The 25,712-nt window shown below is 57.4% G+C and overlaps 2 protein-coding genes and 2 long non-coding RNA genes across 11 annotated transcripts in view; 2 read left to right on the top strand and 2 right to left on the bottom strand.

Annotated features, from left to right (window-relative positions):
• Nucleotides 1–377: 377 nt before the first annotated feature.
• On the bottom strand, nt 378–15,486 carry AIFM3 (AIF family member 3). Of its 8 annotated transcripts, none has more exons than XM_077874617.1 (21): nt 15,415–15,486; nt 12,233–12,406; nt 7,843–8,056; nt 7,474–7,583; nt 7,177–7,286; nt 7,038–7,082; nt 6,716–6,812; nt 6,527–6,639; nt 6,153–6,239; nt 5,646–5,737; nt 5,405–5,535; nt 5,182–5,297; nt 5,018–5,089; nt 4,872–4,935; nt 4,296–4,372; nt 4,051–4,168; nt 2,719–2,817; nt 2,283–2,358; nt 1,651–1,750; nt 973–993; nt 378–745 (listed from the first exon to the last, which is right to left on the bottom strand). In XM_077874617.1, exons 2-21 carry the CDS (start codon nt 12,261–12,263, stop codon nt 497–499), a joined length of 2,022 nt encoding a protein of 673 aa, XP_077730743.1. In that variant the 5' UTR covers nt 12,264–12,406; nt 15,415–15,486; the 3' UTR covers nt 378–496. The 8 variants fall into 8 exon arrangements, with proteins under 8 accessions (XP_077730743.1, XP_077730742.1, XP_077730744.1 ...); XM_077874616.1 differs by lacking the exon at nt 15,415–15,486 and adding an exon at nt 14,747–14,799; XM_077874618.1 differs by lacking the exon at nt 15,415–15,486 and adding an exon at nt 14,256–14,355.
• LOC144299219 (uncharacterized) lies at nt 5,546–8,681 on the top strand. Its single transcript, XR_013365951.1, has 2 exons — nt 5,546–8,474; nt 8,567–8,681. It is a non-coding gene; the product is annotated as an uncharacterized LOC144299219 (long non-coding RNA).
• Nucleotides 11,341–22,181, top strand: LOC144299220 (uncharacterized). Its single transcript, XR_013365952.1, has 2 exons — nt 11,341–11,409; nt 21,492–22,181. It is a non-coding gene; the product is annotated as an uncharacterized LOC144299220 (long non-coding RNA).
• The window catches only part of CRKL (CRK like proto-oncogene, adaptor protein), a 40,673-nt gene continuing 36,545 nt past the window's right edge, over nt 21,585–25,712 (bottom strand). The window contains exon 3 of the mRNA XM_077874638.1: nt 21,585–25,257. Within this exon, the coding sequence (XP_077730764.1) occupies nt 25,123–25,257 (135 nt within the window). The 3' untranslated portion in view covers nt 21,585–25,122. The remainder of the gene's footprint in view (nt 25,258–25,712) is intronic.

Below are 25,712 nucleotides of genomic sequence, written 5' to 3'. Positions count from 1 at the left end.
TTCCCCTGCAAAATGGGGACTCAGGGAACTAGCTGCCATGAAAAGCATGGGCTCTGTCTCAGGACCCAGGCCCTACTGCCCTAGGCAGGCACATGCCCCCAAACTGCCAAGCGAGCTGCCTCTCACCCCCGAGGAAGCACTTCCCATCTCAGACGCTTGGCACGTGCTGTCCCTTCTACCTGAAGTGCCCTTCTTTCAAAATCCAGATCCAAGACACTGCTTAGAGAAGCCTTCCCTAACCCCAGGGACAGAATCAGTTGCTATCTCCTCTGAGTGTGCTCAGAGACCAAACTTCCTTGGTGTGGCGCTGAGCACCGTGTGCTTGTGCTTTCTCCCTCATGAGTGTCTGTCCAATTACAATGGAAGTCACACAGATCTGCAAATGTGTGTGTTTTAATTTTTTAAGATAATATCTAATATGTTGCAGGGTCCTGCAGGGGACCAGTCTCAAGAAAGGGAGAAGAGGATAGGCCTGTCCTGCCTGGATTGCCAGCCATCAGTGGCAGCTGAGGCCTCGGGGAGTAAGCATCTCCTGGAGGCAGCAGAAGCCTCTGGAGGTGAGCCAGGCAACCGAAGGCAAGCACTGGGAAGGCTCAGGTTCTGCCCTGGGGGATCCTGGGAAATTGGAGGTTGGCACCTGCCCCCAGGGCTTGGCCTCTGTCCCTGGTGCCCAAGCGTGCCTGCCCAAGTCTGCTGCATGCGAGCTCAGGATCCTTTCCCTGTGAGCCAGGACATGTCGCCGGTCCTGCAGGAATGAGGGGAGGAGGAGTCAGGGTAGAAGACAGCAGGTTACCCACTCAGCACCATGAACAGGTGATCCCCGAGGACAGCAGGAGGCCCGTTCTGTGCCAGGCCCTGGTGCCCAGGAGGAATGGGTACTTAGCAGAAAGGGGAAGACCATGGGGGTACAGGCTCTGGGCTGAGGTGGGAAAGGCTCAGAATGGTCGACAGGAAGGACAGAGGACCACGTACTTGCTGTGCAGCACAAACAGCCTTTTCGAAGGCAAGAGGGAGAGAGACAGAGAAGGCCGGGGAGAGAATATGTCATTCATGTTCCCTCTTGGTTCTCCATTGTTTCCAGCCTGAGGCCTACTCCTGTCCCTTGGTCTCCAAACTTTCCCCAGTCTCTGGGCAGGGGGAGGGGACCTCTCTGTAGGCAGTTTGAGCCCACGGGGTGACTTGCATTGGCACCATCCTGGGGTGAGGGTAATGGCTGACATCCAGTGTCCCCCCACCCCCGGACCCCAAACAACTACCCAATATCTCTGTGCAGGGTGTCCCCAGAGGCATCACTAGCTGCCTTCACCACTACCACCCCCAGCTTCTGTCAGGCTCAACACCACCAAGTCCAGTTGGGTGTCCCAGGCCAGGTGACTGCCCAAGCAGTGGCTTTGACCAAGGGCTTTGACCCCTCCGCACAGCACTGGCCCTGTCCTTCTAACCCACAAGAGCACAAATAACCAGCCCATTTGCAACCACAGCCCTTGCCCCACACCACCCCATAGTCCTGATGCCCCATAGACTGATGTGGACCAAGAATAGGGGAAGGGCTCTGTAGGGCTATGGGGGTGGATGGCAACCAAGGGCCAGTCCCTTGGGGAACCTCCCCACCACAACCCACCAGACCTCTGAAGCCCACACTCACTCCACCTCCCGCTTTCGGATGGCCCGGCCAGAAGCCAGCACCTCAGCCACCTTGGACACGATGGGATCGTAATTCATGCTGGCCACAGCAATCACCTCATCGCCTCTGCAGGGACAGAGTACCTGAGCCTGAGGGCTGCCCAGCAGTGGCCTTCCTTCTTGGAGACCCTGATGCGCTCCTCTTCCACTGGGGCCCAGGGAGGGATCTTACCCAGGACAACAGGGCTCTCCTGAGCCCCCAGCCCTCCTTGCTTTGCTTGGCCCACCAAGGGGATCCTGCAGAAGGCCCACGGAGGCTCTAGCCTTCCTCCTCTAGGGAGTTCAGGGCTGAGCTCCAGTCCTGGGATCACTTCTACCTGTGTGACTTTCCTCAGTGTAAAAGTGCCAGTGGACAACACCCACCTCAAAGAGCTGTCCTGAAGATAGAATGTCCCGCCTCCACGCCTGGCTGCTGGACTCCTTACTACCCCACCTCCTCACTCGTCCGTGGCGGGTCTCCTGTCTAGCTGCCTCCCTGGGCCACTCGGGGACCTATCGGGCAGGTCCCCTCCCTCTGGAGCAGGGCTCCTCTGGGAGGAGTTCCCCTTCCCGACCGATCTCCCGCTGCTCCGCACCGCCTTCCACCCAGTTGCTCTCACTTGGTGTAAAAAGCCACGAACTTGAGATCTTCCAGATCCCCCTGGATGATGACGTCGTCAAAGCCTTCTCCGTACCCTGGGGGCCGAACAGGAGATGGGGCTCCCCCGGGTCAGCGCCCTGTGCCCTCCTAAATCCTCCCGAGCCCCCCACCCGGCCCCGCCCCCTCGGTCCTTTCAGGTGGTTCTCAGTGCCGCCCCCAACCAGTTCTTGCTCTCCCTCCGCAGGGCGAGACCCCGCCCTCCCCCAAGCCCCACCCTCCCTCCGCTGCGCGAGGCCCCGCCCCCGAGTGCTCTGGCCCCGCCCCTCCTCCAAGCCCCACCCCTCCCCTGGGCGAGGCCCCGCCCCCCGAGGATGCTCAGGGCCCGCCCTCCCCTCCAAGCTCCACCTCTGCATCCGCGGGGCGAGGCCCCGCCCCCGGCCGGCGCCCCCGGTTACCCGCGTAGCGCAGGCTCTTGCCGAACATGGCAGTCCACAGGTAGGGCACCGTGCTGATCTCCGCCTCCTGCGCCAGCATGTTCTGGGCCGCCACCCGCCCTGTGGGACCCAGGGTCGTGAGAGCCCCGACCCTAGCCCGCACCACCCCTACACTCCCTGCTCAAGGGCTCTCTGGGGCTCCTCCTCCGCCTCCTCGCCACCCCCGCACCCCCCACCCCGAGGTCAAAAGATGCACCATCGCCCGCTGCCCACTGTCGATTGCAGGTGGTTGGTGCGGAGGGGACACCTGGCTCAAAGCCAGTCAGGTCGCTCCTCTAAGAATCTAAATGAAGTGCCCCAGATCGGGAAGGTCGGCTTCCTGGGGTTGTGGGGGCTGCGCGCCACTTCAGGTGTGCACAGCTAATCAGACCCATCAGGTATGAGGAGGGCAGGAGAACGGGCACGAGTGCCCGGGGAAGCAGAGGGGACAGCCAGGCCCGGGGCCCAGAGAACAGCGCGGGCGGCTTCCCGTTCACGAGGCGCGCTGGGCTGTAGTTGGCTGTGCGTGAGAGTCCCTGGACCCTCTCAGTTAAACCTCAGTGATACGTGGCTGGTGAGTGGCCAGGCTTTGGTTCCTTAAAACCAGCACCAACGTTAGACCTTGGACCTGAACAAGAACTGATACCGGAAATGGGATTTCAGGCAGCAGATGCTGAGGTAATGTGAGGCCAGAGAGGAGAGGTGAGTGCGGGGAGTCTGGTGATGATCCTCCCCTTGAAGGCAGCCCACCTGCTGGCACCTACCTCTTAGGGACCCAGACCCGGTATGCATAGTAAGTGAGGCTTTAGGGACTTAAGGGGTGGGGGGATTCCTCAGAGAGCACAACAGTTCCCCACTGAGCCCAGTTTCCAGGCCCAGATGGCTGCCTTCCAGGGGCCTGCGTGAAGCGATCGGGTTCACGGAGCGAGTGGCCCAAGAGAGACAGAAACACTGAGTGGGAAGGCGGCCCATATCCTACTACGTCCCTTTCTCTTTCCCTGGGTGACTGCACAGGTTGGTGAGGACAAAAGGAATGGAGAGGCTGGTGGAAGGATGGGGCGGGAGGCTGTGGCTAGTTGGATGGGGTGTCCTGAGGGCACAGGAAGGATGTCTCTGGATGGGCCCCAGGGCTTGCTCGGTCAGCTGGCTCCATCACCTGGAGGAGGCTGGTCAGACAGGCCACCACAGAGCCTTGAAAGGCTGACCTAGGACCCAAGGCCAACAGCTGGAGGGGGGGGCAGGGAGAAGCTGAGACCTTGGGACCGCCCCCCATCTCTCCCTTCCCTGTCCTGCCACCGGGCTGGTTGTACGTACCCTGGGCATGAGCCATCTGCCAGTGTGGGATGTTCACTTTCCGATTGTTCCTCCAGGCCAGGGGGAAAGTGACAGCATCGCCGGCTGCAAACACGCCTGGGACGTTGGTCTGCATCATCTGTGGGGAGAGGACCCAGGGCTCTGTGGGTGGGACGGGGGCCTGGGCGGGACCTGCTGCCACCCCCAGCCCCGCACCCTGCCCACCCCTCCCAGCCCCGCGCCCTGCCCACCCCTCCCAGCCCCACCTTGTTGACAGGGATGAAGCCTCGGGAATCCAGATTGATGCTGCTCTGCCTCAGGAAGCCCGTGGCGGGCACCGCGCCTGAGAGTGCAGGGGCCACCACGTCCATGCCCTGGTCCCTCCCGTCTCCCTCCTCGTTGTCCTCCATGACCCATATCCTTCCCTCACCACCATCCAGCCTCAGGCCGATCTTCCAACGGGCCTGTCCCCTCCGCCCGGACCCCGGACCCCTGCAGACCCCCATGCCTCACCGCCAAGCCTCCCCTCCGGCCTCAAACTCGGTGAAGGCCCTGGGGGGTGGGCAGGCCGTACATCCCAGCTCCATCCCTCCCCAGGAGCAGGGCCAGTTAGAAGCTGGTTTGCGTCCCATCCCACAGCCATTGGGGCGGGGGGCGGGGAGGGCAGGCCGTGGAGGGGTCTCCGTGAGGGCAGCCGTCTCTGGGAGCATCCCCCAGGCCGAGCCCTGTGAGGTGGGTACCGTCGGGGGGCGATCGCGATCTTACAGAGGCGGGGACCGAGGCTGGGGAGGGAAGGGACTGGCCCAAGGCCACTCCGCGCACCTGCCTGCCCACCCACTCACCAATGCCCACCACACAGACGTCGGCCCGCACAACCTTGCTGCTCTTCAGCACGACCTCCTTCAGCTGTGGGGAGGGGCGGGTGAGGAGGCAGGCCCAGCTCCCCAGCTCCAGACCCGGAGAGAGGGGGGCAGGAAGCAGGGCCCACCTTTCCCTCCTGGGCCCGCAGCTCCGACACCTCCGTCTGCATGTAGAACTTAACCCGGTTGTTCTCAAACATCTGTCGGGGCGGAGGGGGGAGGCAGGGGGCCGTGGATGAGACGCGGCCTGGGGTTCCGAGGGGCTGGGGGCTGGGCGCCAGGGTGGGCTCACCTTCATGAGGGCACGACCGACACGTTCCCCCAAAAATCTCCTGAAGGGCGTCTCCTCCAGCTCCACCACGGACACCGAGTGGGCCTTTTCAGTCAGGTAGGCGGCCACCTCCATCCCTGGGGCCGGGGTGGGGGGCGGTGGGCAGGCGCCCCGCACCTCCCGGGGCCAGTCCCGCCCTGGACCCGCTACCACCCACCGTCGCCCCCCAGCCCCGGCTGCTCACCCAGGAAGCCAGCTCCCACGACCACCGCGTTGCGGCCTCGGGCCAGCCTCACCACACGGTTGGCGTCTTCGGGTGTCCGGATGGTGAACACGTTCTCCACCTCCTTGCCTTTGCAGCTCAGCGTCTTGGGGCTGAGACGCGGCCAGCATCGGTGGGGGGCTCCCGGCACCCCGAGCCCTCCCACCCCTGGCTGGTGCCCTGCCGGGTGTCCAGCAGGGGACAAGGGGAGCCACCGTCCCACCTGCTCCCTGGTGCGAGCAGCAGCTTGCTGTACTCCAGCTTGAAGCCATCCTTGAACACGACTTTCTTGTTTCTCACATCCACTGTGACCACCTGTAACACCCCCCACCCCCGCCGGGCAGCGTGGGGGCCTGGGCGTGGACTCGAACCCAGCTCCCGCCAGACCCTCCGAACAGAAGGTTCCACGGGGGCTGTTCCTGCCACGTGGGTCATCCTTCCTCCTGGCTTCTCCTCTTTAAACTTCAGACACCACCTTCCCCTCAAGGCCATCTTTCCGCTCTCCCACCCCAGCCCCGGCCCGAGCAGATGTCTGCAGGTGCCCATCGTCCTGCCGGGAAGAAGATCCAGTGCTGCCTTCCAGGCCGGGAGCACCCCCAGGTTCCCGGACAGCAGGGCCAAGAGGGCAGGTCACCCCGCACACACACCTCCAGGGGCTTCGGTGGCCTCACATCATTTGCGGTCCCCCCTAAGCCTTCCCTGGGCTTGTTTCCAAGTCTTGGCCCCATACCTGGGCCTCGGTGAGCACCTCGATGCCATAGGCTCGGAAGAACTCCTTGGGCCTCAGGGCCAGCTGCTCAGGCTGGGCGTCCAGGGACTGCAGGAGATAACTATCTTGAGATAAGGCCAGTGGCCATTATTCCATCTTGCAACAGAGGACTGGAGGCGGGGAGGGGGGCTGGGCCCTGTTCACAAAGGGGCTGCAGGATAGAGTTCAACAAACCCACATCTTTGTGGGGTACCACCGATCCGACTGGCGTGAGCAGAGAGGGCAGCCGGCCGGACCCCCGAGGGGCGACAAGCAAAGCGCTGAGAGGGCCTGACCATGCCCAGAGGGCTAGGGGCCTGGGCCCAGCCCGGGCCCCCGTCTGCCCCTCCTCCCACCTTGCTGAGCTTAGGTCTGTCATAGGGGAGGTGCCGGTCCAGTGTGCACAGGACGATCCTGTCTGAGAACCCCTCCTGCCGCAGTGTCTCCGCACACACTAAGCCAGCTGCACCTGTGGGGAGGGTGCGGTGGGTCAGAGACCACCTCTCCCCCCACCCCACCCTGCCCCTCATAACCCCACCACCAACCTGCGCCTACAATGAGCACGTTGGTGCTGCTGCTGTGGCCAGCGCTTGGAGAGATACATTTGGCCATCACCTTGGTTCTTCGCTGTAGCTGCAAGGCCTGGGGGTGGCCGGAGAGCGGAAGGCAGCTGGGAGCTGGTCCCGGACATCCTCCCTGTGCCATCATCCCAGCAGGCCAGGTCCTGCTGCTGCAGTCCAGCCTCACCCCCACCACGTAGCCTTTCACTCTGTTCCCCAGCCACAGGGCCTTTGCACATGCTGATCCCCAGGCTAAGAAGCTCTCCTCACTTCTCCCTTTTGCCTGAGCCCCAAGCCACACCCTCACCTGTTTGCTGGCCCGGACATACACCTTCTCCTTCTCAATCTTCACCTGCAAGGGCAGTGTTGCTCAGGATCAGGTTTTGGGGTCCCCGTCCCCTGCCCTGCACCCCCAGGCTCCCTCCTCACTGGGTGCCTGGCCCCACCTGGAATTTGTGCAGACTGTCCAGGCCGGGGAAGTCCTCCAGGTCTCCGGTGCCGATGTTGAAGCAGGCACCATGCCAGGGGCAGCGCACTCGGCCCCGGGACAGCACGCCTGGGGGAGGCAGTGCTGGGCTGAGACCACCAGTGACAGTCCCTCTCCCCTGTGTCCCAGCAGCTGCTGGCTCTTCCCCACAGCCCAGGAGACCCCACTAGTAGATGGGGCCCTGGAGGCCCAAGGAGGACCAAGCACCCTAACAGGGGGTCCCGCGCCACCTCCTGTGTGTGCTGGGACAGCTCACCTTTCACCAGGGGTGCCCCGTAGTGTGGACACTTGTGGCCCAGGGCGTGGAACTCCCCGTTGTCCTTCACCAGCAGCACTTTCCCCCAGCCCAGCTCCACTTCCCGCATCCTGGCGAGGGGCGGCACTCAGACCCCGGGCCAGAACCCAGGCACCGACCGCCTCTGCTGGGCACCTCTGCCCAGAGTCCGGCTTTCTGGGGAGCAGGCCCGGATCCGGAGAGCCCACAGCGGTGGCGGCTGCAGGTGCCGGGCGAGGCCCCTTCCAGCCTCCCAGTCCACCCCATCCATGGCCTGCACCTTGCCTTCCCATCTTGGGCCCTCTGATTGCCTGCCCCCCCACCCCGGTTGCCCTGGGGCGCAGCACCCACTGGCCATTCTCCAGGTCCTTGACGTGGCACACGGCGGCTTCCACACAGTCCTGGGGGCCCGGATAGGGGTGCGGGGCGGGCAGGCGCTCCTCGGCGTGGAAGTGGCGGGCCGTGCCGTTGCCCTGGTAGGCCCGGGGGCTGCCCTTCCCGCTGGCCGACAGCTCCTCCTTGCCCCGCTCCTTCTCGGGCAGCACCACCTCGATCTTGAGCTCCACTGTGGGCAGGCGGGGCAGCACGGTGACCCCCAGCCTGGCCCACCTCCCTACCCACCCCTCAGGCTCCCTGGACTGGCTCCTTGGAGTGGTTTTTGCTTTTTTTTTTTTTTTTTTTTTTAAGATTTTATTTACTGATTCAAGAGAAACACAGAGGGAGAGAGAGGCAGAGACACAGGCAGAGGGAGAAGCAGGCTTCACGCAGGGAGCCCGACACGGGACTCGATCCCGGGACTCCAGGATCACGCCCCGGGCCAAAGGCAGACGCTCAACCGCTGAGCCGCCCAGGCATCCCATGGAGTTTGAGTTCTTTCCCGTGCCTCTGCCTTTCCAGAAAGCCACCTGCACCATCAGCAAAGAGCCTCCAAACCGGCATGAAGCAGAGAGGAGGCAGCAGGAGGCGGAGCTGAGTTGGCCTGAGTTAGTGTCTGCACGTTTCCTTTTCCAGTAACAAATTAGTGAGGGGGCCACTATTGGAGCTTCTTTCACCCTGTAATTGCCTTTTCTCCAAGAAATCGAGGTGGAGGAGAGAACCCTGGTGCCCTGAGTCCTGCTCTGACTCCAGCTGCATGGCCCCCCCCTGGAGGAGGAATCCCTGAAGGATCAAGGCAGGTGTAGAGACTCAGGTGAGAGCAGGGTGTCTGAACCTGGGTGTGGGCAGAGGGTTTGTTCTTCTGTTTCCCTTAGGTCTGAGTTTTGTTTTGTATTTTATAATTTAAAAAAGGAAAAAAAAATGGGACGCCTGAGTGGCTCAGCGGTTAAGCGTCTGCCTTCAGCTCAGGCCGTGATCCTGGAGTCCCAGGATCGAGTCCCACGTCGGGCTCCCCACATGGAACCTGCTTCTTTCTCTCTCTGTCTATATCTCTGCCTCTCTCTGCGTCTCTCATGAATAAATAAATAAATACTTAAAAAGAAAAAATGTATATAATATATTTTCAACTTCTTAAAACAGTTCTGTTCACCAATTTAAGAATCTATGATTTGCCAAGCCCTGGTTTTTCAGTGTTTTCATGTGCAGGGGTCTGAGGCCTTGGGTGTGAACCGCACCCAAAGGGGTTGGTGCAGAGGGTGCATGGGGCGCCCACACAGAAGGTACTTCCCCAGAGTGCTCATGGGGCCTACTCTAGCAGCCAGTGAGCTAAAGACTGTCATTTTCGTCTTTCTTCTTTTCTGCATTTTCTAAATTCCCTACAATGTGCCTGGGGTATTTTTCTAATTAGAAGGGAACAATAAACAGAATTTTTAGCAGCGATAATCTGGCCTCCTGGGCTGAGTGATGGAAGCTAAGCCCCTGGCACAGCAGGGGCCCGATGAGGAAGCAGGAGGTGCCTCTCCCCACTCCCAAGGCACCAGAACCTCCAGGCCTCTCCCCATCTCACCTCCACCCCAGACCTGACACTCCAGAAACAGAGGACATGGAGTCACACCTCTGGGCCTTTGCCTATGCAGTTCCCTCGCCCTGAATGGCCACCCTTCCTGGCCCCACGTCACCCCTGCCCATCCACCTGGACAGCTCAGGTGCTGTCTCCGCTGGCTGCCCATTCTCTGCATGTGCCTCATCTCGTGCTGGGCTAATCTCCCACCCTGCCCTGGCCCGGAGCCCGGGAAGGCAGGCCCGCACCCCCTTAGTGTCAAGTCCCAGCCCTTAGCCTGACCCGGGCACGGCAGGGGGCAGGGGTGAAGGTCTGCTCCAGGATTCCAGCTGGGCGGGAAGGGCCCCAGAGCACACCACCACCGTGCTAAAGCTGTTGTGTCAGGTGGGGGAGGGGGGGTTAAGGGAGGGGGGGCTTCTTTGCCTCCACTTTCCATACTTTATGTAATGGTGTTAGAATGTTTTGAGAAGAATTAAAAAGGAAAATACTCCCAACTCAGCTGACACCAGCTATGAGAACTGTAGAGAGGAAGCTCACAGGAACAGCCTGGCAGGGGCCCAGATAACAGCCAAGCCAGACTGTTTGCATCCTCCACCTCCTTCCAGAAGGCTCCAAGGAGCTCGCTGATGCAGTCTAACGGGAAGCCATTAAGTCAGAGGCAATAGTGGAAAGGTGGATGGGGAGGGGGTCTCTGCTCACCCACAGAGCCAGATCAGACCCTAGCTTCATGATTCCCAGGAGTCCATGTGACCATGGGCCCCTGCCTTATCCCCTTGGGACCTCAGATGCCTTCATTATAAAACCGAGAGAACAGTGCCTACCCTTTTGGTGATAGTATTTGATGCTGAAGGATTTAACATATGTAACTTAGAGTAGAAGCTGAACAGATGAAGACCAGTAGCATTTTACTGGTTAGCTCTGAGCTTCCTGGCAGCCATGGCAAAAAGGGAAAGCCTTTAAGAAGCACTTGTGCTCTAATAAAAGGCAAGTGACTAGATGCCAGAAGAGCTGCACTGCTTCCTAGTTCTGAGCTTAGCAAGGGTCTGGCGCACACACTTCTTATCACGAACACAGAGCCCATGCAACACGGGGAGTAGAGTGAGCAAGTTCAGAAAATGTGTGCTGATGTGCTCCAAGCCAGTCAAGCAAGATAGAAGGTAAAGAATTTGCACAAAGACCTTCGGCTTGCTCTGGTCTCCCTGCAGCCCCTCCTGACCCCAGCTGAACTTTTATGGTTCAAATGCTCACTCATACACCCTGAAATTCCCTGAACCTCACCATTGACCTGTCCAGCATGGGTGCCTGGGGCCTAAGCTCCTGCCCCCCTGCCATAGCCCCACAGGGGGTCTTGAAAGCAGAGTCTACCTCCCAAAAAGAAGTGATAACTTTCTGCACATGCCTCCTTCCTGTGTGCCAGGCGTGGTGCTAAGTAAGCATGACAGTCTGCAGGGGTGGGGGTGGGGGGCAAATTTATCCATGAGAACACAGAGGCTCAGAGACGTGAAGTCACCTGCCCAAGGTCACACAGCCAGGAAGGGGCAGGGCTAGATTTGGGCTCTAGATGGCAAGTTCTTACTGCTGCCTCTGAGGTGGTGAGACCTGCTGGCTCGCGATCTGGGAGCTGGGGGCCAGGGGTCTCAGGCAGGCCAGGCTGCTGAGACCCTTTAAAGGAAGCTGCCGGTGGTCTCCTCTGCTCTTGGCCTCCTGCCAGACCAGCTAGCATTTTCTTGCCCACTCCTGATAGGCTTCATTTGCCCAAGTCATATGTGGACCCAGGAAGGGTGGTGGGATCGGGCCCGGGGCTGGGCACCCAGAGCATGGGCATGGGAGGAGGGGCAGCTGGCTCCTGAGGCAGGTGCAGGGGGTTCCCCTCTGCCTGGCAGGGTGTCAAAGGTCTCCTCTTGCCCCCAGGTTCTCCCTCAGACCCAGGAAAAGGAGAAAAGGCTAGTGTGTTCCAAGGTAATGGAGCCGATGGGTATCAGGTAAGGGGAGCTGGCCGGGGCAGGGTGGCCTAGGTGGCAGGTGGGCGGGGGCACTGACTGGGCCTCCATGTCTTCATCTGTGACAGGCCTCTGTTCTTTTGGTTTCCTGAGTGTTGTGAAGAGAGAAGAGGGCAAGTCGGGGGGGGGGGGGGGGCAGGAGAGAGAGCCCAACAGACAGAAGTCTCCATGGAGTGCAGACCCAGGCCCTCCCTCAGCACCCAGGAGGCCCCACCTTGGGCTGGAACCCCTAGGGCCAGGCAGGGCAGAATTTCCTGCACAGATGGGGAAACTTGGCCCCAGGTCACACAGGGCATCAGAAGAGGTGGAGAGGGTTCTGACCTGTCTATTCCACCCTCATGGCGACTTTGAGAAGAGGTCAGGCTCATTTTGGAGAGAGGGAAACTGAGGCTCAAAGAGGTAACTTGCATGCCCCGGGTCACACGGTGGCTGAGGGTATCCTGGAAGTCCCTCTTGGCCGCCCCTACCCTGAAGCATGAAGAACCCTACTTCCACCTTCCCAGAAAGGTTCAGCTGCTATTCCCACCAGAAGCCCCCAAAGCCCCAAATAAAGAGGGGGACCCACTGGAGGGGGGCCAAGAGAAGGCTCCAGGCCCCCCACCCCCTCCTGCCTGCAGGGAATTAATATTCAGAGCAGGCTGCCGCCCAGCCTGACCTACTTTGGAGGCGGAGGGGGGAAGGGGAGGAGGAAGGTGGCTGGAGAAGGGAGGGAGGAGAGAGGAGGAGGCAGGGAGGAGGAGGGGGCAGGGAGGGGGCAGGGAGGGGGCAGGGAGGAGGAAGAATGAGGTGTGAAGAGAGGAGGTACCTGGCTTGGGCTTGGAGAAGCACCCACCCATGGCGAGTGGCCCACAGATCAATGGGGGGGCAGGTACGCAGATGGAAGGCTGTGGGAGGCCTAGGGTGCCCCGGGTGGGGCTGGACTCCCCATGGCCCTTAGAGATGCTGGAGCTGCCATTCCTGCTGGAGCTGCCTCCAGGACCTGCAGGGGAGACAAGGGGCGTCTGTAGGGACCAGGGCTTTGATGGGGGTTGTGGGGAGAGACACTGGGGGAGGGCTTCCAGAAGACGCGCACATTTGAGCTGGGAAACACTGCATATGTAGGGGACCCTGGCAGGCACCTCGCTTTGGAGGCCCTCCGGCTCGCTACCCTCACTCTCCCCTCCCATCTTTGCCTGTGGGCTGTGCCTACTGCCAAGGGGGCCCTCTGCTCAGATCTCAGCGTCTCTTTCAGGTCCAGGGCCACAGCTGCCTTGTTGGGTAAATCCTGATTTCGGGAGCCCACTGGAAATCCAGCAGCCTGGGAGCCCTGGAACTCTCCATTCTTCAGGGAGGCCACCACGCCTGGGGTCGGACCCTAGGTCTCCTCAGGCAGATCAGAGCCCTCCTGATCCTGCGGTTTCTCCTTCCTACAATGGGGGTCACATTTAGTTCTGGGCCCTGGCCCCCACCCTGGCTGGCAGCCCCTGGATACCCACCTCCTCCAGGGGCAGCCACTGCTTCTTCCTCCTGGATGGAGGCTTCCCAGCCCTGGAAGGCAGGGCAAGGGGGGGCAGGGGTCCAAGCCTCCACCCCTCCCCCCAGTGTGAGTGAGGCCAGGAGAGACTGGGGGGGTGCGGCTGGGCCAGTCCACTGGTCCCCAGGGAAACCCAGCTCCATGGTGAACAGAAGTGGGCGGCCAGCCCAGGCCTGATGGGGTTGGGGGAACGGGAGGCCAGGCACACTGCCCATGCCCAGCAGCCATGAGCTCCCACCCTGGACGCAGCCCCCCCTCCACAAATGCCCTCCGGGCTGCGGTGCTGAGATCACAACCAACAGCAGATGGAGAAACTGAGAGGCCAAGGGCTTGGCAAGGTCAAGCAGCAGGCAGGGGCAACCAGGCGGCCTCCCACCCCCCTTGGTTAGTTTCAAGATGGGCAGGGACCCAGGAAGCCCCCATAACACCCTGCAAGAGACAGGGCTGGGGGAGAGGTCACCGGGTCAGCAAAGAGATCCCTGCAGCCAAAGAGTCCTCATGGCCACAGGGTGGGCCTTCCAGAAGATGCAGCTTATAGACTGGACTTTGGAAGGCTCTGGACAAAGGTGTAGCTGCCCTGTTTACAAATGACCTCCCCCTGGTCCGTCCCACTGTGTTTCCCCTGGAAGTTCTTCCTGAAGTCTAACTTGAGGTGGGGCTGGGGCCTCCTTGGTCTTGCCCAGATCCCAGCAAAGGCTTTGAGTGGGTGCCTGAGAGCAAGGGGACCAAGAAGACAGGAGGAAACGTGGGGAGGGATCGTCTACTGCCTGGCACCTGATCTTACCTGCGCTAGACCCACCCACTACAGTTCAGGGGGCAGCGGCACCCAAAGGCCACTTGGGCATACCGCTACCGTTTCCCCCTTCACCACACCTGACTTGGCTCCCACCTGCCCCACCCGGCCCCTCCCTGGGCGCAAGGGGGCCCCTCCCCAGATCCTGGCTTCTCCTCTGGCTCAGCCCTGCCCACCTCCTTCCTGCCAGGTCTCAGGCTTCACCTGCTGGGCCGCAGGAGTCAGAAAAGTTGGGACCTCCGCTCGCTGCCAGGTCCCTATCTAGGCTGTTTCTCCCTTCCCAGACGCCCAGATGTCTTAGACCCTCCCGGGGCCTGGGGTCTGGAAAGAGATTTGCTGGGGGTTGAAAGGCCTCCAGGCCTACTGTGTGCAGGCCCTTGGAGCCCTGCGGCCTCAAAGGCAAAGGTTCTTGCCCGTGGAGCAGCAGGAGGCACCCCAGGATTTTGTGTGGGGTGCTGTCCCTTGCCCACACACTACCCAGTGCTGAGAAGTTGTAACAGCGCCCAAGGGCTAAGTACCCACCAGGAGCCTGGGTCCTGTTCCCCTGGGCGCCGCCCCCCAGGCCAGCGCAGGCTGGGCAGAAATGGGGGGATGCTCTCCAGTCGGGGCCCTCCGTGGCCTCCAGCCTCCCTGGGATTGGCAACGGAGTCAGGGTTGCCCGCCCTCACCGCTCCCCCGGGGCCGGCGCCCGCCTCCCGCGCACTCTCCGGGCCTTGGCACGTGCGGTCCCCTCGCTGCGGGAGGACCTCGCCCTCGCCCGCGCCCTCGCCCGCGCCCTCGCCCACGCGGGCGGCCGGGAAGGGGGTCGGGCACACAGTAGGGCCCCGCGGCGAGCGCGGAGGGGGCAGCGGGGAAGGGGCCGAGACGCTCCGGCCCCCGCTGGTCCCCCTCCCCGGCCGCCTACCCCAGCCCCCATCGCGCGGGGCCGGCGTGCGGGGCGGCGGGGCCGAGGGCCGGGGGTGAGGGGGTCTCCCGGGACCGGGGGCCGGGGGGTCCCCGGGGCGGGCGCTCACCTGGGCTCGGCGCGGGCCTCCGCTCTGGAGCCGCTCGGGGCCGCGGCCGCGGGGGGGGGGGGGGGGGAGGAGCGGGCGGGGGCGGGGCCGGCGCTGCGGCGACACTGCGGCCCGGAGCCCGCGGCGCCCAGCACCGCCCCGCCGGGTCCCTGCGGGTAGGCGGGGGTCGGGGTCGGGGTCGGGGTCGGGCCCGGGCGGGGGCGGGGCCCTTCTGGCCTCGGACGCCCCCAGCGGGGTCTGGCTTCCCGGGGATCCCCTGGACCCTAGAGGGGCGCCAAGCCGGGCGGCGCGCCGGGTCCCGAGCTCGTTCCTCCTTCTTTCCTGTCTTTCGAATCCTGAGCGACGTGAGGAGTGGGAGTCTAGCCTCCCCAAGAAGGAAACCCCAAATCCCCTTCCAGCGACTGCTCCGTAGGTACCTTGACTCCCTTTGGGGGCTCAGTCTCCTTGGTCTCTTGGCTCCCTCCCCTGTCCCCACACTTCATAAGGTCTATCTTAAATTATATTTTATTACATTTTCTTTTTCCCATCTGTCATTATATCAGGAGAACGTCCCGGGTCCCTATAAATCATGATGCGCCCTGGGGTTGTGTCCCCTCTTCCGGGAAGCCCTCCCCGACCAGTCTTCCTAGACTGAGTTGATCAGGCGGGATATCCTGGCTCCTGGTTACCTCGTGTTTCAGGGTCCCGATTGTCTCCATCTTTGCACTGTGTCCAGGCAGAGCTTGTGCCTCCAGCAAACGGATCCAGTGACTATGTGGGAAATGAATGAATGACACTTTCCAGGGAAACGATGTCACATCTACCGTTAAGTACATCAGAGCCCACCAACTCTGTCCTATCTGGTGCCTTCTGTTGGCTTTTTTGCCCCTTCTCCCCTTTCTGGGCCTTGCTGTCCTGTAAGGATGACCAAAAAGTGACAGGGGTAACAGTCACCTGCACCAGGCAGATCCACCTTCAGAGGAAGACTTTTATTTAAGACCTACCCCCAAAACGAGGGGGACAATCACAACACCCCCTCATTTTACAGAAGAGGAAGTCCAGAAGGTTGAGTCTCACCCAGGGCCTGCATGGGTCACCCTTATGCGAGTGGGTGTGGGGCCCAGACCGTGGAGGGGACATGTGGCTCTGCTCCAGCCATCCCTCTGAGGCCACATGTGTGGTTTCCACAGCGTGATCGTTGCCACTGCCACAGGAGAGACCTCATCAATGGGTAGATGGTGGATTGGGATTGGGCCTGGTGCCCTCGTCCTCCAAAAACCCAGCCCCTATTCTACACACTTGTTGCTTTTGCAGCTCCAGCCCCCTTAGCCAGGAAGACAGAGCCATGGCTGTGTGTTCACGTGCATTTCTTCCTTTTCTTTACAACAGCCTGAGGAGGAAGTTTCCCTGTGTATCATCTTCATTTTACAATTGGGGAAACTGAGGTTTAGAGAGGTTAGGGACTCCCCAAGGCTACCAGTAGGTGAGTGAGAGCAGAGACTTTGAATCCTGGCAGGCTGGCTAGGCTGTGCTGGGCTTACAGATGGAGGGGTAGCAGTGGGAGGGGTGAGGCCTGACAGGGCTGGCCAAGGTCCCACAGTCTCCAGGGCAGAGTTCGGGTCCTATGAGGGACCCGATTGTGTCAGTGAGCCCCTGTGCCTCAGGCTCCCCAGAAAATGTGGGGGTAACTGCAGTGCCCTCCTCCCAGGTCACCAGGACAGGTGCGGAACCACAGGAACTAGAAGGTACTCGGGATGTGGGGCAGGGGCTGCTAAGTGTGGGGTAGCAGAGATGAGACGAGGTCAGTGTGGCTGCTGTGAAGAGGCCAACAAGCTGTGACATGCCCCGATACAGGGTAAGTGCAGCCCTGATGTGGGGCAAATCCACTGTGGCCTCCTTGGTTCTAGAGATCAGGCTGGAGATTCCAGCTGCCCTGAGGGGGCGGCAGAAATCGCAAGATCATCAGGGAGCAAAAGCCAACACCAAAGATAGGCTAGGAGTGCCGCCTCAGAGAGGCTCAGACCCGGGAGTGGTGCAGGTGGACAAGGGGATGGAGGGAGACTCAGGAGGCGTCTGAGCCTTGGGCAGTCTGAGGTCCTGATCCGGCCCTTAGGATGATTCTGGCAAGGCAGTAACATCTGGTCTGGAGAATACCCACCGGGATGATCACAAAGAGGGAAATGGAGCTGCAGGTTGAGATGTAGTGAGGTGACCTGGGGTGGCTGAGAGATCCCTACAGCCAGCAGACACCCTGAAGGGTGGGGGTTGCCAGGGTTTGAGAAGTGTGTGTGTGTGTGTGTGTGTGTGTGTGTGTGTGAGAGAGAGACCCCTGCCCAAGCCTGTCTCTGTTTTCCTTCCGTCTACCCCCTCCTGTCAGTTTCCCTGTTCCCCATTACCCTCAGCCTAGGGCCTGGAAGCCAGGGTGCAGGATTCTTCCGACAGACACAGCCTCGATGCTTAACCTTGGGATTGACACTGGCGCCCCCTGGAGGCCACTCTGAGGGCCAGCAGGGCCTCCCTGAGCTTTGAGATGGGGGGAGGGGGGGCGGTCGGTGGATGCTGAGACAGGAGGGCCCTCTTCTCTGATAGATTTAAGTGGATTTCCAGATCCGGAGACCTCAGATTTACTAACTGATTCCCAGGAAATATTAGGGGCCTGATATAGCACAGTCAACGCCTGAGCTGAGGCCGGCTGTGCCCAGAGACTCACTGTGACTCAGGCATAGGGAAGCAGAAGGTGGGGAATCTCCAGGTTGGGGAGCCTGGGCTAAACTGCACACCCCAGACTCATTCTTGACTTCCTCTGGCTCCTGCACCCCAGCCTCCCCCTAGCCTGCTTTGGTCTACACAGGCTGAACACCGTGTACTTATTAGCACCCTCTGTGGAGGCTGGCTCCAGCTCCTACTGACCTCTTCAGCCCCGCCTTGGTGCTCTCCAAACTGACCTGTTCCCAGGCTGTGGAGTAACCAGTCCTAATTCCAGCCTTACAGAAGGAGGGAAAGTTCAGAAGGTGGAGGTGGCAAGGACCCAGGACAGACAGGCCCTTAGGAGTTCACTAGAGAGAAGAAGGGCATCCAAACAGAAGGACTGTCCCAGCATAGGCAAGGAGGGAAGATGGCAAATTCCAGTCTGGCTTGAGTGCTGAGTTCTGGGCAGGGGCATAGCATGGAGGTATTTTATGAGCCCAAAGAGGAATTGGGTGAGAGATTTTGGTCACATGTGCTTTAGTAAAAAAAAAAAACAAACAAAACCAAAAACCATAGCAGTAACTAGGGCTGGCACTGGAGTGGAACAGGGCACAGAGGCCGGGAGGTCAGAAGACACCTGGGATGAGCCTGGGCCAGAGTCAGCTGGTGGCCTGGAAGGTGGGCCATGCCCCTGCAGCCCTTACTTAGACCTGAGGATTTTCTATCGTCATAAGATTGGCAACAAGCTCCACACACCTCAAAGACAAATGTGCTAGCTTAAACTACATCAGCCATGTGAAGGAATATTGTTCAGCCATAAAAGGTGTCTACAGATAATTTGTAAAAATGTTATAAAGATTATCTTAAAAAAAAAAGATTTTCGTATACATTGCTGACAGAAGTGTAAATTAAGGTAATCCCTACTAGGGTAATTTGGCAACACTTCTCAAAATTGCAAATGCCCAGAGTCTTTGATCCAGCAATTCTACTTGGAGTGGCTCATTTTAATGCATCTGACCCCCTTGCAAAGGACCTCCATGTCCATCAATAGCGGACTATTGAGTGGCAGTCCATCCGTATCAGGGAGTACGATACAGTGATGAAAAAGAACAGAGACTCAATATACAGATTCACAAAAATCTTTAAAACCGATTGGAGAAATAAAGTGAGCTGTGAGAACAGTATCTATGCTACCTTGTGTAGAGAAAATATTTAGAAAGGATATTTACAGAGGTATTTGCTTGTATGTTATAGAATAACTGTGGATATATAGAATTATATTAATTATAGATATAATATATATTATAGAATTATATTAATATATTATAAAATATATATCATAAACTGGAAACAGGGAGCTGCTGGAGAGTGGAATGGACAGTGGAGGGCACGCTTCATCAGATGCCCGTCTTTTGAATGCTGCATCCTATGGATGTTTTTCCTCCAACCTTGAGGCCAAAGTGGAATTTTCCAAACTCCTCGGAGCTGTTTTGGGAAGCTGGGGTGGACTGCGAATCGCCATTCCCGAAGGGCTGGCAGTGGGGCTTGGGTCCCTTTCCTCTCTGCTCACTGGATCTGGTGCAGCCCTTGCCCAGGTCTCTCCTCGTGGTGCCGGCCCACGATAGATCACTCCCTCCCTCCGGAACCTGGCTGCTGGGCAGCTCCTGGCGCCCACTCCGAGGGCCTAACCCCCTTCCCCTTCCGGAGCCACTTCCTCAGACTGCTCAGCCTCAGGGCAGGTTCCGCCGGGCTCTCCGCGGCGGGCGGGGGCGGGCCGTCCTCCCAGGGCTCCGCCTTAGCCCCGCCCCGCCCGCCCGCCCCCTCCGCCAGGGCCCGCCCCCACGTCAGCGGGGGCGGGGCCAAGGCGCTCCGGCCCCGCCCCCGGGAGCCTTCAGGGCGGGGAGCCCAGGAGCCCCGGGAACCGTCCGGACAAGGGCCGCGCTGACGGCCGCCGGGCCCCATGCCGGCCACCCCACCCGGCCCTCGGCCCCGCCGCCGGGAAGCCCCGGCCAGCGCCCCGACCCCGCGGCCCGCAGGGGGTCCCCCGGGAACCACGCACTCTGGACAACGTCAGGGAAGGGACAAGCCCTTTCTGGGACCTGAGGGAGTGGGGGCGGCGGGGAAGCTCCGGGGTCCCCGGAGTCTACGTCCTCCGCCTTCACCTCGCGCAGGGTCCTCCCTCTCGGCATCCCTCCCCGCGTGACTGTCCCCGCCTGTCCCGGGGACCGACGGCTGCGGCGGGGCGTGGGGAGTGCTGGAGCCAGGTATTAGGGGTCTGGTGGACCTGGCGGTAGTAGTGGTCCCCAGAACCGGCCCGCGAGGTGGTGGACGGGGGTCAGGGTGACGCGGCCCTTGGCTGGCGCCCAGGACGCCTCCAAGTACCAGGTGTGTGGCGCCGGGGGCCCTCCACCCCAGGGTCTTCTCCATAAAGGAGGGGCAGGGAGTGCTCCCAGAAGGGCAGTCCTCCCACTGGCTCCGGTCCGCGCTCCCGGGCGGACTCAAGCCTCGATCACCTATGACAGGCTTCAGTGGATAGGCCACAGCTCCTTGGCCCAGGGCTTCCGAGAGCGCGGGAGGGAGTTCACTGGCAAAAGTTCTCAAACTTGGCTGCATAACAGAAACTCCGGAGAACTTAAAAAAAAAAAAAAGAATCCAGCGTCCAAATCCATGAAATCGGAACCTGGGATGGGATCCCCAAGGTCTCCACTGTGCAGCGAAGGTGGAGGGCCAGCGGTGTTGATGAAACCAGAGGGACCAGGAAGGGCAGGTCACTCGAGGTCTCAAGTCAGCAAGGCATCTCGGGCCAAGACCAAGCCAGGGAATGCTCCAGCCCTGAGCTGCTCCCCTAGGCCTGGATTACATTTAGTTCCCCTCCCCCAGACAGCCAGGAAGCCTTCCGGAACCTGTCGGAGGCTCCACAGGGGCTCCCATTGTCACAAATCATCTTTGTGCCAGAAGCCTTCCAGGGCAGGGCAGGGCAGGGCAGGGCAGGGGTACCCCCTGTGCTCCAGCTCAGGGAACCAGGGTGTGCGCACAGACTCCAAGGGCAGGGTCAGGTCTTTACAGGGGGCTGGGAGAGAGGATCCATGACTAGGCAAGTTAGAAGGGCCTCCCAGAACACGGACCAGGGAGGAAACTGTGTGCAAAACCCAGCAATGTCCCGGGTTTTGCTGTGGAGTGAGGTTTCAAGATCTGGGCAATGGCCTCTGCGGGCCCGCACTGAGCCTAGCTTAGCAGAGGGAGACTATACAACATTGAGCAGCCCCCCACACCTGGCCCCATTTCCAAGGGTTTCCCTGCCACAGAGGAACCCAGCCCAGTACTGCTGATCAAAATACACCTTTTCAACCTGAAAGTATTCAAAGGGGTCCGTCTTTAGGGTGTTTCTTTCAGAAACATTTAACAGTTTGGTATTTCCACTTAAGACAAACTTTTCTTTCAAATTTTGCAGAATCCTGAAAGTAGGAGCCAGGGAGTACATATTCGCAGCATAGTTCTATATAAATATGGATTGGAATCACTTCCTGAAACTAATTTCCAGAGGTTTTACTACAAGGAAATGTGGACCTCTCAATAGGCACAGAAATACCTGGAGGAATGGGGCTCTGGCTGAGGGGGATGTCAAGAAAATCACTGTGGTGTGCTCTGCCCCTCAACTGTCTACCTGCAGGTCCCTAGAGTTCATCAGGAAGGCTATATACAGATGGGAAGAGAAAAGAATATAAAAAGTTAAGCAGGTATCATGCCCTAACTTGGGATGAGGCTGCTCGTTTTCTAGGACTTTTACTTGAAACCACTGAACGCTGGGTAGCTTGTGCTGAACAAATATTTAACAGAAGCCTTCAGATACAGGTGCCTAGAAGGGAAAACATCCAAGTTTTCCTTGGTGACAAAGTGTGGCAACTACGGTTTCATCTTCCAAAGGGGAACACAACACCAGCTGCTTCTCTTTTGGGTGGGGGTGGGGGGCTGAGGGTGGGGAAGGGCCAATGCAAGACTTCTTTTTCGGTCAGCAAGGACAGGGGTGGGCTGCAAGACGCATCCCTGGAGGAGCACTGGTTATTTCTGTGTTTCACAGGCATCCACCAGGTGCTTAATTGCTTGGGAGGCTGATGTGGGCTGAGAGCCTGCAGGCAGCACTGAGGAGACACCGAAACACCAAAGCCGCCGCTGCCACCACCGGCTGATGCAAGTTTTATTGAGACAATGTACAAACAGGCCATGGAAACAAGGGTTCTGATGCCGGGACCAGTAACGTAAAATGAATACAAAAATAAAAAGGCACTAATCTGTTAAGAAAAGACACTCGATGTTCTAAGAATATAAGTCATTTAATACTGTTAATTTTATAGCACAAAATAAAACAAGCTATGATCCCCAAAAATAATTTTAAAAGCTTACACAGAAAATATTATTGCCTGAAGTTTATGATCTTTAAGTTACAGGTCAAAAGTTTTGTGTTGTTGTTGTCATTTTAAAACACACAGTGAAGACCGTCTAGAAGCAAGGCCACTGTTCCTCCTGCAGAGACAACGACCCTGTCTCAGGGAACTGTCCTTCTACTCCTTTAGAATATACAACCAGCTCAGTTTCCACACTGATAGCAGTTAACCAGGGACAGAGGTCTCTGGTCCCAGAGGGTGGAGTTTGAGGCAGAGCTCAGTGGTGTCCACAGAAAGCATTAGTCTTAGGTACTGTGTTAAAACAATCGAAAAGTCACTCATTTTAAGAGGTTAATGAACATAATATTAAAGGATTAAATTATAAACACCTGGCACAAAAACACATCATCCCTTTTCAAAAATAAAATGGTCATATTCCTCTGAGCAAACATTACAAGAGCAGTGGCCGTCTGCCTTGGCCTGTCTTGTCTGTAAACAGCTGTAAAAGAAAGCACGGAGCCAAGGATCCTTGAGCTCCAAGGAGGGGAGCAGCTGTCCTTCCCCCCTTTCAGTTTTCCAACCATGAGCACAGGTGGTGTCTTGTATGGGTGATCAAAGTTGTCAAATGGCAGCTCGTCGACACGTGCTCCTCTTTAACCATGCCATCAGGTGGTACACCACACCACAAAGAAATGACAAGGAGGACTCCTGTGTTGGAGGTCCTTTTCAGGATAAATAAGTTTTGAGTCAAACTGTCAATGCCCTTTAGTTCGTAATTTGTTCAGTTCCCAAGTGAGTTAATTTAACATCCAAATATTTTCTTAAGTGACACACAGTAGAGCAGAGCAAGTAGCAATAATGAACAATCCTAAAAGGAGACCAACCACGGAGGGAAGGCAGCTCCTCTGGAAGAAAAGCATCGCTTTCTGAAACAGGAAGTTTTCCCCAATCACTGGGGAACCCAAGCACGAAGCTGAGGTGAGAGTGCTGTTTTTTGTCTATTTAGTGTGATGAAGAGAAATTCCCTGCCTGATAAAAAAACTAATAAGGTCCTAAGTCAAAAAGGTACTACACTTTTGGCACATATCTGGAGAGTTCAGAACTCAAGACTCACCTTATTTCAGGCTCCCAGTCTCCTGGGCAGCCCTGGAGACATGTACATAGGTTGAAGTGACAAGCAGACTTATTATGAAGCCAAAGTAGATCTGTAGGGTGTTCTGATTCTGAAGTGCTCCACATGAGGTGGGTCTTGTTATGGGTCAGGAGACAAGGCTGAAGGGAAGTCTTGCTTTCCAAAATGCCCACATACTTCCTGAGTACTCCGAACCAACTACTGTCACCAAAAGGTGCTAAGCCCCTCAGCTAAACTTGGTTTAAGAAAGCCGTAAGGTTTGTGCCCTCTCTGAACAAGGCACATAGCACATACTCCACCTTCTGTGGGACAACCCCTTTAGTACCGGGCCACTGGCTGCAAGGTGAACACTGTGTCCACGCAGGCAGAGGGAATTGCTGCCACATGTGTGCCACTTACTGTGGGAGCTGGGGGCGGGGGGGGGAGCTAAACTCAGAATAAGAGGCAACTACAATGGACAGGCACCTTCAGAGCAAGACGTGGCCACAGTGCTCACTGATTAGGGAGAGCAGACTGCATTTTTATCAGGAAAACCACAGACAGGTAGCCACAGTGATATTTTTTTCCAATTGATCATTATTAACTTTGTCATGGGAACACTTGCAAGATTCTTCAATATGGCAGTTATCTACCTAATGGAATACTGATTTAAGGAGAGATTGAAAAAATGGCTGCTTTGCTGGTTCTGTCACCAGAATATATACATATACTGCTCTAATTCAAAACCTAAGACCGTTAGGAGACAGGGCCAGGGCTATAGCAGCCGCTCAGCAAATGATGCAGTCACTCACTCAGTAGGTGGCTGCTACATTTCCAGGTCTGCTGTATTCATTCTGAGCTGAGGCATGTCTTCATCAGTTTCCAGAAGGGAGAGCAGACTGAACTGCATGAAGGTTCCAGAATCCTAGTCTGCTATGTACACCAGACAACGAATCAGCCACACCTTTGTACCCAGCTGGCTTGTGTGAATAGCCCTCTTTTAGCTAACAAGGAAATGTTTACATCAAATTGCTAAATCGCTAATGGTTCTCCCAAGTCACTAAAATCTTAGACATCAGATGCATTAACCAATTTCCAGAACTTGAACTTTCTTTGCCTGGGAGCATCTCAGACACAGAGACTGGGGAACCAGTATTAGCAGCACCATCTTTCTCTGGCAGCTTTGTGAGCTTGGCCTGCAGCAGCGAGGAGTGAGCCTCAGTGAGTAGAATTTAGATTCATTAATGAAGTCAATGATTCTATGAACAACCTCACTTTTTAAAGAAATTTAATTCCTATACCTTAAAGGGGTGTATTCACTGAAACACTGGACAGAAAACTAGCCAAGTGCTTTCCCCCATTGTTCCTGTCATCACTGACAAAGTAAGCAAAGTCTTCCCCAAATCACCCCCTACTCTGGTGCTTTTGGGGAAAATGTAATCCAAGGAGCCAGGCACACAAGCTTGGCACATTACAACTGACTTTTGTGGGTTGTTTACTACATGGCAAAACAGGTACAACTGGCAGCCAAGACAATAAAGGCCTCTGCTTCAGGGTTGTGTTTTGTTTTGTTTTTCCATATTCCTTTAGTTACAGCAGCTTCAGTTTGGGAAGCTCAGAGGCACGTGTCATTCCTTACAATATCACAAAAATCCAACCTGCTACTTAAAAACCTGTTCAGAACACACAAGTCTAATTAAGTCTTCCAAAACCAAACGAAAAGGAAAAAAGAGCCAGATTTGGGGAGTTTAGGACAGAATTCCCTCTTCTTTAAGGTCCATTTGCTCTGTTCTTCAAAGGAAAAACAAAACGGCGACTGAACCATTGCTTTGTGGAACAGCAACGTGCAATGTCTCACCATGGCCTCAAGCTCCATCTGATGAACATGACAGAAATCAGTCACAAGTACAAACAGGGCAGTGACGAGAAGACCGACCCTTTCCTCATCAACTTCTCTCCACTTGTGTGCTTCCACCAGTATATCCAGTTTATGATCCAAAAGAACTCTAATATCTGCTACTCTTTGACAATACGACTATGATACAAATGCCGAGGCAGCCACTGTGCATTCCAAATGTGTATGAGAGACCGCCACTCTGCAGAAAGCTGGACATCGGCAATGCAGTGTAACTTGCCTATGAGAGAGAATGCTTTCCCACTTCAAAGGAGACTATGACAGGCAGAACAAGGAAGCAGCAGGAAACAGGCAACAGTAATCACTCGTTTTCATCAGGGTTTTGAGGGTCAATGATTTTGACATGCGTAAAGGGGAAAAGCCCTTTGCGCCCATTCACTTCGCCTTCCCATTGGCCATTTATATTCATCCTTGTGACTTTCACAATGTCACCAACCTGTAAGGATGGAGAAAGAAGACACAGTCAGCATTTTCTCTGCAAACTAAAAAAAAAAAAAAAAAAAGTTTAACCCATACATACTGTTCTATCCAAAGGAACCTATAGCATTTTTAAAGTTTTTTTTTTTTGGGGGGGTGCATAAACCTAAAATCAAGCAGTGCCAAAGACACAATGTGGGGGGACCTGGGTGGTCAGTGGTTGAGAATCTGCCATCAGCTCAGACTGTGATCCTGGGGTCCTGGGATCGAGTTCGGCATCAGGCTCCCCAGAGGGAGCCTGCTTCTCCCTCTGCTTCTGTCTCTGCCTCTTTCTCTCTGTGTCTCTGATGAATAAATAAAAATCTTAAACAAAAACAAAAACAAAGACACAAGGTGCTACCATAAGCGTGCTGTCCTCCTCAGCTGGTGAGAATGTGTATTTTTTTTTTTAAATTTTTTTATTTATGATAATCA

Source organism: Canis aureus, chromosome 27 (genome assembly GCF_053574225.1).
Source record: "Canis aureus isolate CA01 chromosome 27, VMU_Caureus_v.1.0, whole genome shotgun sequence".
Classification (NCBI taxonomy): Eukaryota; Metazoa; Chordata; class Mammalia; order Carnivora; family Canidae; genus Canis; species Canis aureus.
This window is presented reverse-complemented; position numbering and strand designations above follow the sequence as displayed.

Bases quoted from the DNA above. Each gene is read 5' to 3' on its own strand.
- AIFM3 (XM_077874617.1), bottom strand. From the start codon at position 12,263: ATGGGTGGGTGCTTCTCCAAGCCCAAGCCAG. The intron at 7,287-7,473 runs GTGAGCTGTCCC...TGCCTCCCCCAG, and splicing joins CGGGGCACCCCTGGTGAAAG to GCGTGCTGTCCCGGGGCCGA. The intron at 746-972 runs GTACGTGGTCCT...TCATTCCTGCAG, and splicing joins CTGTTTGTGCTGCACAGCAA to GACCGGCGACATGTCCTGGC.